At 44.7% G+C, this 11,573-nt stretch overlaps 1 protein-coding gene across 2 annotated transcripts; it reads right to left on the bottom strand.

Annotated features, from left to right (window-relative positions):
- Positions 1 to 6,409: 6,409 nt before the first annotated feature.
- il15l (interleukin 15, like) lies at positions 6,410 to 9,946 on the bottom strand. Of its 2 annotated transcripts, NM_001033640.1 has the most exon segments (4): positions 6,472 to 6,861; positions 7,206 to 7,328; positions 8,657 to 8,704; positions 9,211 to 9,604. In NM_001033640.1, coding segments are annotated over 4 exon segments (477 nt in total). In that variant the 5' UTR covers positions 9,415 to 9,604; the 3' UTR covers positions 6,472 to 6,759.
- Between the last annotated feature and the right edge of the window lie 1,627 nt (positions 9,947 to 11,573).

The raw sequence follows: 11,573 nt of genomic DNA, 5'->3' as shown, positions 1-11,573 counted from the left end.
TCAATCATCTTTTATCAGATTCAACCTTTTTGGTCTTCTGAATCTTTCAGAATGTGGATCATTTTTTCTCCATTTGGATTCATCTATATTTATAATGGGGAAAAGCTGCATTAAATGTCTGATTGGTGACCCATTAACAGTTGGTTGTGGGGTCACGTGTGTCCCTATAGTGATGCTCCAGAGCAGAAGAGACTAATGTCAGAAATATGTCACCGTCGACTCCAATAACAGGTCAAATTCAATCACTTTTCAGGTCTGACACAGCTGGACTCTGCAGGAAGAGCGGAAAGAAACTAGTGTGGCGTTAAGCTCATTGGGTTGCTCCTGGGTTAGTTAGGGTTAGGCTCAGTTAGGGTTAGGCTCAGGTAGGGTTAGGCTCAGGTAGGGTTAGTTAGGGTTAGGCTCAGGTAGGGTTAGTTAGGGTTAGGCTCAGTTAGGGTTAGGCTCAGGTAGGGTTAGTTAGGGTCAGTTAGGGTTAGGCTCAGTTAGGGTTAGGCTCGGTTAGGGTCAGTTAGGGTTAGGGTCAGTTAGGGTTAGTTAGGGTCAGTTAGGGTTAGGGTCAGTTAGGGTTAGGGTTAGGCTCAGTTAGGGTTAGTTAGGGTCAGTTAGGGTTAGGCTCAGTTAGGGTTAGTTAGGGTCAGTTAGGGTTAGGCTCCTGGTCCTGGTTGCTTTAGGATGCTTCCAAACAGATGTGAAGACAAAGTGGTGAACACAAACAATCAGTAAATGGTTCGTGCTCAGTAAAGCTACATCGTTGAGGACTAGTTCAAATAGAAAAGGCTGCTGTATCTGCTCTGTTGCTCTCAACACCTGTAAAAACATCTGGCATTTCTGAAGCTGCTTCTCTGCTGCGGTTCAACATGTGTCGCCCAGCTGCTGTTTCCTCCAGACACAGAGTGGGTGAAGAAATGATTCAACCTAAAAAGGCATGTTTATTCTTCAGCATGCTGTAAAAACTGGGATTGGGATTTATTAACAATTAATTAAAAAATTAACATAATGTATACATCATAAAAAAGACTGCAGTTGTGAATCAAACTGAGCTAAATTGAACAAATGTAAATGAATTGTTGATTGAAACTAATACTAAGTTTTGTTTGAATAAAATCAGCTAAAAACCACTGCGTACATTTTAATAATATTTTATGAGCAAGGCCAAATATGCAAAAAAAAATTGATCAATTCTACTAGCTGGGAGGTTTTTGGTTTTAATCACTTTTTTTTTACAGCCCAGTGCATTTTGGGTCACTTCCCGCCACATGGACGTTATTCCCCATCTGCAACAGATTTTACGCATTGCTGTTTCCCAAAGTTAAGAACAGTTTACTTGCTGGTATTTTACAAACAATTTCTAACCAAATTTCTGTAGTAGCGGAACATTAATTCGCATCACTTCCACATACAGTAGATTCTAGTTAAGGATAAGGATAAAAGACTTTATTGATCCCACATCGGGGAACGTTGCAGCGGTAGCCCGTGGTGTACAAGTTAAGTTTCCAAACAAGTTAACTTCACTATGTTGCAATTTGAAATGATATTAGCATTAAAATGATATTAAAATATAAAAGTAATACAATTATTTCAACGTCAGTTCCTAGAGTATAATGTTATACTATGTGTAACAGCCTAGGATATCAGCTAATCTACGTCTTTTACTTAGACTTCGGCCTGGGTTTCCATCTTAGCATGCTAGCTAGCAGGTAGCCGACCGCACAGGCACATGAACACTCATAAGAGACTCTAACCAAAACTAACACTCAAAAAGGAACGCTTCTGCTCTCGCAGGTTAGTCTACACTTGCACAATTTCGGGTTATTAAGTGAACTTAAATAAGTATAGTTTTCAGCTTTCACAATGTTAATATTTCATTTCGGGAGAGCAATTAGAACATTTTGGATACAAAGCTGTTTTGGAACCGCTGCTAACAGACCTTGCAATTCTCAAACAGGAAGGAATTTTCATTTCCAGTGTCGGAAAAAATGTTAAAGGGGCCACACACTGTGTTGTAGCCGATAATCTGGGCGCACATTCGATCAGCGGACTCGTTGAAAGTTTCACAGGGCCGTACATCTGTAGATTTTGTCTTGGACATTCCTCACAGTGCCAGACACATGAAGTGGGGACCGGAGCATTTCCACCTCGGACAAAGAAGGAGCACAGTTTACATGTGCAAACTGTAAAGGAAAATCCTATTTTAACACATTGCTTTGGAGTAAAGCGTTCATGTCCGTTGACAGATACACTAAATCATTTTCACTTTGTTTCTGGGTACCCTCCAGATGTACTCCATGATCCTTTTGAAGGAATAGTCCCAAGGGAACTAGCATTGTGTTTTAGGATTTTCTCCAAGAAGTACTTTAATTTGACTGTACTCAACAAGTTAATCACACATTTTCCCTATAAGGGATCAGACAGAGCCAATAGCCCTCAAGAATCCCTGAAAGGATTCAGCTGATAAAAGATAAAATGACCAAAACATTTGCGCACAGAAGACATGAGATCATCAGCCTTTCACCCAGCGTAGAGGACATCAAAGCCAGATGGCCTGCTCTGTTTGAGACGCTAATTAGAAATCTTTCTATTGTGGAGGCCTGCACTGTGGTTTTGAATATTTAGTTCTTGGATACAATACAGCTGCTACATTACTCTTAACTGCCACCAAATCAGATTTTTCAAGATCCAACTCCAGAGTTCTTTAATTTTTGTTTCAAAATTAAAAATTATATGATGGTAGCCAAAACATTGTATTAACATGATGTGCTGTCAGATGGACAGGGTAGATGTTGGAAAATGGAAAGATGTTCAGGGTAAAACTATGTACACTTGTAAAATCTAAAGCTTTAGGGCTGATTTCATCAATTGCCTTCAGATCCAGGATGAATTTCACAGGATCACAACCTTGAGTCAAAGTTCATGTCCAAGCTGGGTGAGTACAGTTCTGGGCTCATGAAACTTTTCCATTCCAAGGGCGGAACCATGCGATACTCAAGGTAGCCTTCAATGATTATTATGTTTGTTAATGCTCTATTTTAGTTATTCACAATTGTAATGTTCAGGTTTTATTGAAATTGTTGAATTATGATCCCTCCAGTGTATTTTCTGATGGCTTTGCAAAGTAAAACCAGGTGTACTGATGTTAATGTAGATTGCAACTTAGAGGACACATGTGCCAAAACCCAATAAATGGCTGCTATTTTGTGGTTTTTTCTCAAAGTTCCCAGTGGGTTACACACCTCAAAGTCGTCAACACAAAGGCTTATTGAGATTCTTGTTTCTTCGCCAGAATAGAAGTCATTTTGCTTAAAAGATCATCAAAAACTGACGTCATCAAAAACTGACGTAATATATCCACTACTGTTTGACTGACTGGATAAGATTCCCTCTGCAATGTCTTTTTTCTTCAAGACTTCCTGCAAAGCCTGGAGAATAGGCACATATTGAAAGGTCTTGTTCTCTTGAGAATTGAGAATATATTCAGTGGGATCAACACACTGGAAATGGACCTTAAAGTATCTTTTTCTCTTAAAAGCTGAACCAAGTGGACCACCTTCTGCAAGCGCTGTACTAATGGGGTGGAAGTTGCACAGCTTTTGTCATCTGGTATCACAGCATATTCTGTACTGTATATAAGAGTACTACAGACCTATCAATGAACTGCAGTCGAAGATTTTCATGCACCCGAAATGAAATTCATATTAGCTTGATTTCAACTGTATAAACCTATATTATACACATATAAAAGGGAACATATTAGAAGAAACAAACAGTTAGGAGATACTTAGAAAATGTACCAAACACACAAGTAGCAACAGAAAAACTGAACATGGCACACATCTGTCTTGTTTTTTACTCTATGAGCTTAGCACATCATTGTTTAGGTGATATTTCTCGGGTAGAGAACAGAGAGGTTAAACTGTCGCGCGACGGTCGCAGCACCAGCTGGAAGCCAGTGCACAAAACACAATGATAGACACAATTTATTATATTTATACAGTAACTTTGAACATCTGACCTGTTTAGCACCAGCTATTACTCATCTCCCTGTGGTTTCTGCTGAAAGGAGTAGGTCAACATTTTAGAGATTCTTTATTAGCATTCCAAGAGTTAGATTTTAGATTTTTATCTGAAGAAATCCAAATGATCCTACCAGCACATGCAAAGCTCATAGATTAGCATGCTATATCTTGTTTGTGTAATCTGTACAAAAAGCAAAAATATGTGGTGGTTTTATGGAGATTCATGTGCTTTGTACAGTTCCTTTGCTGGGACCAATGACAGTCAGCAGAGACACAACTAGTTCCCTGGAAACCTCAATATTGACACAAAGTGCCAATTAAATGAATGAAATTGTTAGGAGACAGTTTAACAATGATATAATCCACCTAGTGTTGAAATTTGTTTTGGGCCAGTGAATGATTTTGACATTATGAAGTTGCATATTTATTTTTGTCATTTCAGGCTTTTCCGAGCATCAGCGTGACCCGAGATGTTGTCATTCGGTGTTTGATGGTGTATCTTGGGGAATCTACGGATCAGCTCTTAAAAAAGTGTAATGTAAGTTGAAGTACATGTGAAAAGATAGATATACACTTCAAGATTGAGGTTACCGTGTCATAAAGAGGCTGGTTGATAGCTGACCAGTGTTATCAGATGTAGAATGAGATCATCGATACACAAGTGACAAGAAGAAATTAATATATGCATCAATAGATTGTTTTCATTTTAAAAGTCATTTCCAAACATTTATAGCTGTGGAAACCTGAGACCAATGTCTGGGAGAGCTAATTGGATACTCTTTAACTTACTTGTCATAAAAATATGCTTTTGCAAGTACGTTGTGTGAGGGTGAAGTTTTCATCACCCGCGCTGTTCGTTCACTAGACTCAGAGCAACCACACAAACAACAGGAGTTCCTTGCAAGAGCCGAGCAGCAGCTCAAGCTTCCTCTCCCAACTCTGCTCGTCTGCTGCTCGCTCACCTCTTTTATTGGTGCCAACTGAATGGGTGTCCAAACAGGATCTCATAGATCATTGCCTTCTGACATCTTCTCCCATCTTAACGAACTTCTCTTATCTTGACAAACAGGATACATCTGGGTGCTAACACTTAAAATCTACATACCATAGCATTTAAACGATAATAGTAACAACAACAATAACAATAATTCTTCTCACAGGTGAAAGTATTTAAACAGGATTATATGTGTAGTGTGTGTAACATAATTTCTCCTTTATCTGTCAGTCTGAGACAAACTGTGTTTTTGTTATTTTAGGATGCTGATGAAGACACTGTGTCACAGGACCTCTCCATGCAGAAGATCTACAGCATCAGGACCGGTCCATCCGAGGATCCAGATGACGTCGGTATTGTGATGGAGGGCATGGAAGTTCTGACTGCTCTGGGTACCTTCCCAAGAGCTGGCTCCATGCTTGTTGGACTGATTCATGCAGGGACCCTTGCCTATCCCAAGGAGCTTAGGTATACGTTTGAAGTCTTCCAGAAAGTCCTTCTCGAGCTGGATTGTTCAAAGTTGTCCCCAAAAGTGAACAGCCTCAAGAATAAGCTACTAGCTCAAGGAAATGCACCTTTGCAGAATGAATGAGACTTGTTAAGTCACTGTCAGAACAGTCACATGGTTGCTTTATAGGCATTGTTAAATACGTAAGTTTCAGTGCTGCAGGTGGAGCTTATATACTTTATATATAAGGACTTTATATTGTTACAGGCAGCTGTTCTTGTACCATGTGATTACACTGTCCAATGTTCCAGGTTTTTCACTGAGGAATTTATAATTGCACAAATGAATAATGGGATCGCTCATGTGACTTTAATTTTAGCAAGAATTGAAGATGTAAAAAATGATTCTAGGCAGTCTTGAAATAAATGTTTACCTGCTGTTCTTTTCTGCTTGGTGATCTGTTAACCAACTGGGTTACTCTGTAGTAGCAAGACTGCACGATACTGAGTGGATAATACGTAAAGAAAATATGGCAACAAAGTGACATTCAGTATTATTGAATGGATTTGAAGTCCTGTGATTGCAACTCTAAGTTGAATTTAAACAATTTATTTAGTTATAGATGTATAACAATAACGGTGTAAATGTGTTGAGTTTAGGAACAATTTGCTGAAATATAAGTAGATATCATTTATTTTATTGAGTGGATCTCAATTATTTCTGTCCAGATATTTAATACTTTTCTTTCAATTTTGCTGAGATAACTGATGAATATAAATCAGTTTCAGCTAAATAATCAGTAAATGTTAATCATCTTTCCCCAAATATTTAGTAAATCTTAATTACTTTTATTCAGATAATTAGTAAACATAAATCAATTTTCCTTGTGAAAGTGATTTGTGTTTGCTTAATATTTCCTGGGTATATAACTCATCATTTTGGCTACTATTAATAAATCCAACACATTTTAACTATTGCATTCATTAACCTGCACTTGTTTTTTTTAGTTTAAATGTAGTTAATTTACTCAATACTTTTTACTAAAAGTTGCAGTTATTAAAATCTACTCAATTATATTACGTGTCTTTGTTGCCATAATTTTTTTAAGCAATCATTGGTCACAATTTTATATCTAGTTATTGCGTAATAAAGACATGAACAAAGCCTGGTTGTTGGACTTTCCACATTTCAAACGGGTGTTGTCCTTCCATCTGTACATTCCGCACCGATTTCCAAAGCTGCCATCGGAACCAGGGCCCTGTGTGATTGTGGACCACCTCTTCAGCCACCTCGTGGGTGGTTTAGCAGTTGAGCGCGTTCATGTGCTGCAGAACTGTCAGAAGGTCCCTGAGGAACTGCTTGGTAGCTCGCTCTGCGCTGAGTTCACACTGGAGGCAGTCCGGCTGAGATTGCGGCAGGATGCAGAAACAAGACTTCAGAACCAGCACAGCATGGGAGGAATCGGGAGGAAGGTGCAGTTCAACAGCAGGTGGCGGCAGGATGAGGTCACATCCCTCGCCGTACGCAGCACAACTAACCCTAACTAACCCTAACCCTAACCCTAACCCTGTCAGCCTAACTGCTGAAGGTCACATGTTTGTGGACGTGGTCTGAGAATCAGGCTCAAGAGCGATTAGCTTAAAAACCAGTTAATAATTTAAATACTGAAATAATCCATTTCTGACTAGTTTGAACAGAAACCTGAAACGTTAGATCTTTGCCCGACACATCCTGACCCATAAATCACCTTTTTGAAGGATCCAGCAATTCTTCTCAGCTTACGGATCAGGCTGAAGGCCTCAATTTCCGACTCGTATTTCAGAACCTTTACTTCCTCAGCAAAGCACATCAAGGTGGATTCGGGACACTTCTGCTGGGAAGAGAAAACAGAGGCTGGAGTCAGGCTGCGACCACACGGACAACCAGATTGCAACCTTCGTTTCTCCTCTGCTCCTTTCGCGTTAGCTGACCCTAACCCCTAACCCTAACCCTTCCAAACCCTAACTCCCTAACCCTAACCCTTCCTAACCCTAACCCTAACCCTCTAACCCTAACCCTAACCCTTAGCTGACCCTAACCCTAACCCTAACCCTCTAACCCTAACCCTAACCCTAACCCTTAGCTGACCCTAACCCCCTAACCCTAACCCCCTAACCCTAACCCTTCCTAACCCTAACCCTCTAACCCTAACTCTAACCCTATCCCTATCCCTATCCCTATCCCTAACCCTAACCCTAACCCTTAGCTGACCCTAACCCTAACCCCCTAACCCTCTAACCCTAACCCTCTAACCCTAACCCTAACCCTTCCTAACCCTAACCCTCTAACCCTAACCCTTCCTAACCCTAACTCTAATCCTTCCTAACCCTAACCCAACCCTAACCCTAACCCTCTAACCCTAACCCAAACCATTCCTAACCCTAACCCCTAACCCTAACCCTTCCTAACCCTAACCCTCTAACCCTAACCCTCTAACCCTAACCCAAACCATTCCTAACACTAACCCCTAACCCAAACCATTCCTAACCCTAACCCCTAACCCTAACCCTTCCTAACCCTAACCCTTCCTAACCCTAACCCTCTAACCCTAACCCCCTAACCCTAACCCAAACCATTCCTAACCCTAACCCCTAACCCTAACCCTTCCTAACCCTAACCCTCTAACCCTAACCCCCTAACCCTAACCCAAACCATTCCTAACCCTAACCCCTAACCCTAACCCTACCCTTCCTAACCTTAACTCTAACCCTTCCTAACCCTAACCCCCTAACCCTAACCCTAACCCCATAACCCTAACCCTCTAACCCTAACCCTAACAACCGCAGTAACTGGTACCTGAGCACAGCTTTTACCTGCCATAGCCGGATCCCAGCAACCGAGCAACCTAAACTGATGATGGTTTTGTCTAAACGAGCAGCCAATCATCTGCAAACATCAGGAATCATCTCGGTAGGGGATTCTCCCACCAACGGAGATCCATCAACACAGTTAGCACCGGCTAACTTTGAGGCTAGAGGTCCAGGGAAATATGCTATCAGGTTTTAGTGGTGGGTGTGGAAGTAGTCACGAGGCTTTAGAAATCTGACACCTCACCCCTGACTATGGAGAACCTCCTCCCCCACCAACCCTAACCCCAGCTATGTCTTCAACATGGTCAAGCTCTCATCAAAGACATGAAGTATATGAGAGTGTTCGTACATCGTAGTCGTTGATGGTTGGCGTGTACAGTCTGGAGTCCAAACCCGTCTGTGGACAAAGACACAGCTTTTAGAAGGTGATCAAGTGACCATCCAGCGTCAGTATATCTATAGATCATCAATATAGAGCTCCACAACCAACTCGTCTCCAACAAGCAACCGTTGAGTCCTGAGGTGAAGGAGGAGAAGAGACCAAAGTCAGACTGACAGATGATGAAAAGCAGATCTCATTTACGCCAACATTCCAGAGTTTTATCACATGAGACCTGGCGAGACTGCTGAGTGCTTCACATCACAGACGAAGAGGTGGAAACTGAACGGACGGCGTTTCAAACAGGGAAGAGAGAAGAGGACGAGAGAGAAGAGGTGGGGAGCCTGCAGGCTGCTCTTGCGACACCACCACCATCTTAAACAGGTTTTTCAAGAACGTGACGACTCAGATTAGACAAGGAATTTAGCAGGTCCGTCCACAGCGAGTGTGTTGAAGGATTCTGTCGGTAAAAAAGAGCCACTGAGCAGCTCGCAGGTATGTTGATTAAAGGAGGGGGGGCGTACCAAACTGGACGTGCTGTTGATGAGCGTCTGGACACTGATGATGATGTCATAGGAACAGGCTTTCTGGGCCGCCAGCTGCAGCGCCACAGTGAGCAGAAAGATGACACACAGCATTCGCCCACCTCTCCACCTGACCCTGGAAGCCAAAGTGTCCCCTGAGCTCAGAACATGGTCCCACACTCGAGCAGCATCCAGGTTCAGCATTCTTAGCGGCTCACGGGATCCTGGCAGAAGAAGCTTAAACTGGCTGCGGGGATCAGAAGACAGAAGACAGAAGCCTTCGGAATCCAGAGAATCCAGAGAGCAAGCAGTGCTCCCCCCAACGGACTCCAGAGAAGCTCATAGCAGCTGCTGCGACTCCATCAGAGAGAGAACGGCTTTCCAGCAGCAGATCGCCACTCCCATTACTGCTTCCTGTTCCAACGGGACCGTCCTCAGATTTTACCCTTTTCTTCTTCCTCCTCTCTGGCTTTGAATTTTACCCCCTCCCAATCTACCAATCCTGCTCCTCCTCTTTTCCCTCCTATCCTTAACTCTTTAGTCCTGATTACCCCCAATGTTCTTGTTGTGTCACTGCACTGCCCAGATCTGACGTTAACAGAACCAGGAGACCCAATGCAACAGAACTCCTGAATTTCTAGAATACGATTATTGCTTTGTTGTCTGGCTACAGCAGAAGGGACAAGTAGCAGGAACGGGCCTGGAGGAGGGTTCTGCAGCTCCAGCACAGATGTTGGACTGTTAGGTGGTGGTCCGGCGCTGCCGAGGTCATTGTTGTTGTTACCGGGACGTGGATCAGCCATGGATTCAAGAGTTTCAGCTCCTCAATTCAAACGTTCTGGAAAATTAGCTGCTGCTAAAGTGTGTGAATACGCGAAAGGTTGATCCACAGCAGCAGGAACATCAGCACTCCCCTCATGCTGGGAGCACTCCCCTCATGCTGGGAGCACTCCCCTCATGCTGGGAGCACTCCCCTCATGCTGGGAGCACTCCCCTGGTGCAGGGAGCACTCCCCTCATGCTGGGAGCACTCCCCTGGTGCAGGGAGCACTCCCCTCACTGGGAGCACTCCCCTTGCTGGGAGCACTCCCCTCATGCTGGGAGCACTCCCCTGGTGCAGGGAGCACTCCCCTCATGCAGGGAGCACTCCCCTCACTGGGAGCACTCCCCTTGCAGGGAGCACTCCCCTCATGCTGGGAGCACTCCCCTCATGCAGGGAGCACTCCCGTCATGCTGGGAGCACTCCCCTCATGCTGGGAGCACTCCCCTGGTGCAGGGAGCACTCCCCTCATGCTGGGAGCACTCCCGTCATGCTGGGAGCACTCCCCTCATGCTGGGAGCACTCCCCTGGTGCAGGGAGCACTCCCCTCATGCTGGGAGCACTCCCGTCATGCTGGGAGCACTCCCGTCATGCTGGGAGCACTCCCCTCATGCTGGGAGCACTCCCCTGGTGCAGGGAGCACTCCCCTCATGCAGGGAGCACTCCCGTCATGCTGGGAGCACTCCCCTCATGCTGGGAGCACTCCCCTGGTGCAGGGAGCACTCCCCTCATGCAGGGAGCACTCCCCTGGTGCAGGGAGCACTCCCCTCATGCTGGGAGCACTCCCCTGGTGCAGGGAGCACTCCCCTCACTGGGAGCACTCCCCTCATGCTGGGAGCACTCCCCTCATGCTGGGAGCACTCCCCTCATGCTGGGAGCACTCCCCTGGTGCAGGGAGCACTCCCCTCACTGGGAGCACTCCCCTTGCTGGGAGCACTCCCCTGGTGCAGGGAGCACTCCCCTCATGCTGGGAGCACTCCCCTGGTGCAGGGAGCACTCCCCTGGTGCAGGGAGCACTCCCCTGGTGCAGGGAGCACTCCCCTCATGCAGGGAGCACTCCCCTCATGCTGGGAGCACTCCCCTCATGCTGGGAGCACTCCCCTGGTGCAGGGAGCACTCCCCTCATGCTGGGAGCACTCCCCTCATGCTGGGAGCACTCCCCTCATGCTGGGAGCACTCCCCTGGTGCAGGGAGCACTCCCCTCATGCAGGGAGCACTCCCCTCGCACTGGGAAACTTCCCTCATGGGGACTACCCTTGGCACTGGAAGCTCTTTGTCTTCCTCCTTTTGAGCCCTTACTGGCAAGTTTTGTGAATTAACTATATCAGTGATTATGTTGATTCATGAACCTTATTGTAATTTTTGGATCCAAACTTTCTCACAAGATTAGGGTCCATCCAATCCACTTTAGGGATCTGTATTCTCACCAGTAGGTGGTGCTCAATCTCAAACACTGAACCTTCAGTACTTAAACTGGGACTGGGGAGGTGGCGGCCATTTTCCTCCCAGTAAACATCAGAGCTAAAGGCTAAATAAGGCTGCAC

The sequence above is a fragment of the Takifugu rubripes genome, chromosome 11 (assembly GCF_901000725.2).
Source record: "Takifugu rubripes chromosome 11, fTakRub1.2, whole genome shotgun sequence".
Lineage (NCBI taxonomy): Eukaryota > Metazoa > Chordata > Actinopteri > Tetraodontiformes > Tetraodontidae > Takifugu > Takifugu rubripes.
Note: the sequence above shows the minus strand (reverse complement) of the source record. Positions and strands in the feature narration are given on the sequence as shown.

Coding starts and splice junctions, on each gene's coding strand:
- il15l (XM_011617634.2), bottom strand. CDS start 9,414: ATGCTGAACCTGGATGCTGCTCGAGTGTGGGACCATGTTCTGAGCTCA. Junction 7,329..9,210: donor TCAACAGCACGTCCAGTTTG/GTACGCCCCCCC, acceptor TCTTCCCAGCAG/AAGTGTCCCGAATCCACCTT. Junction 6,862..7,205: donor TTGCTGGATCCTTCAAAAAG/GTGATTTATGGG, acceptor CCGCAATCTCAG/CCGGACTGCCTCCAGTGTGA.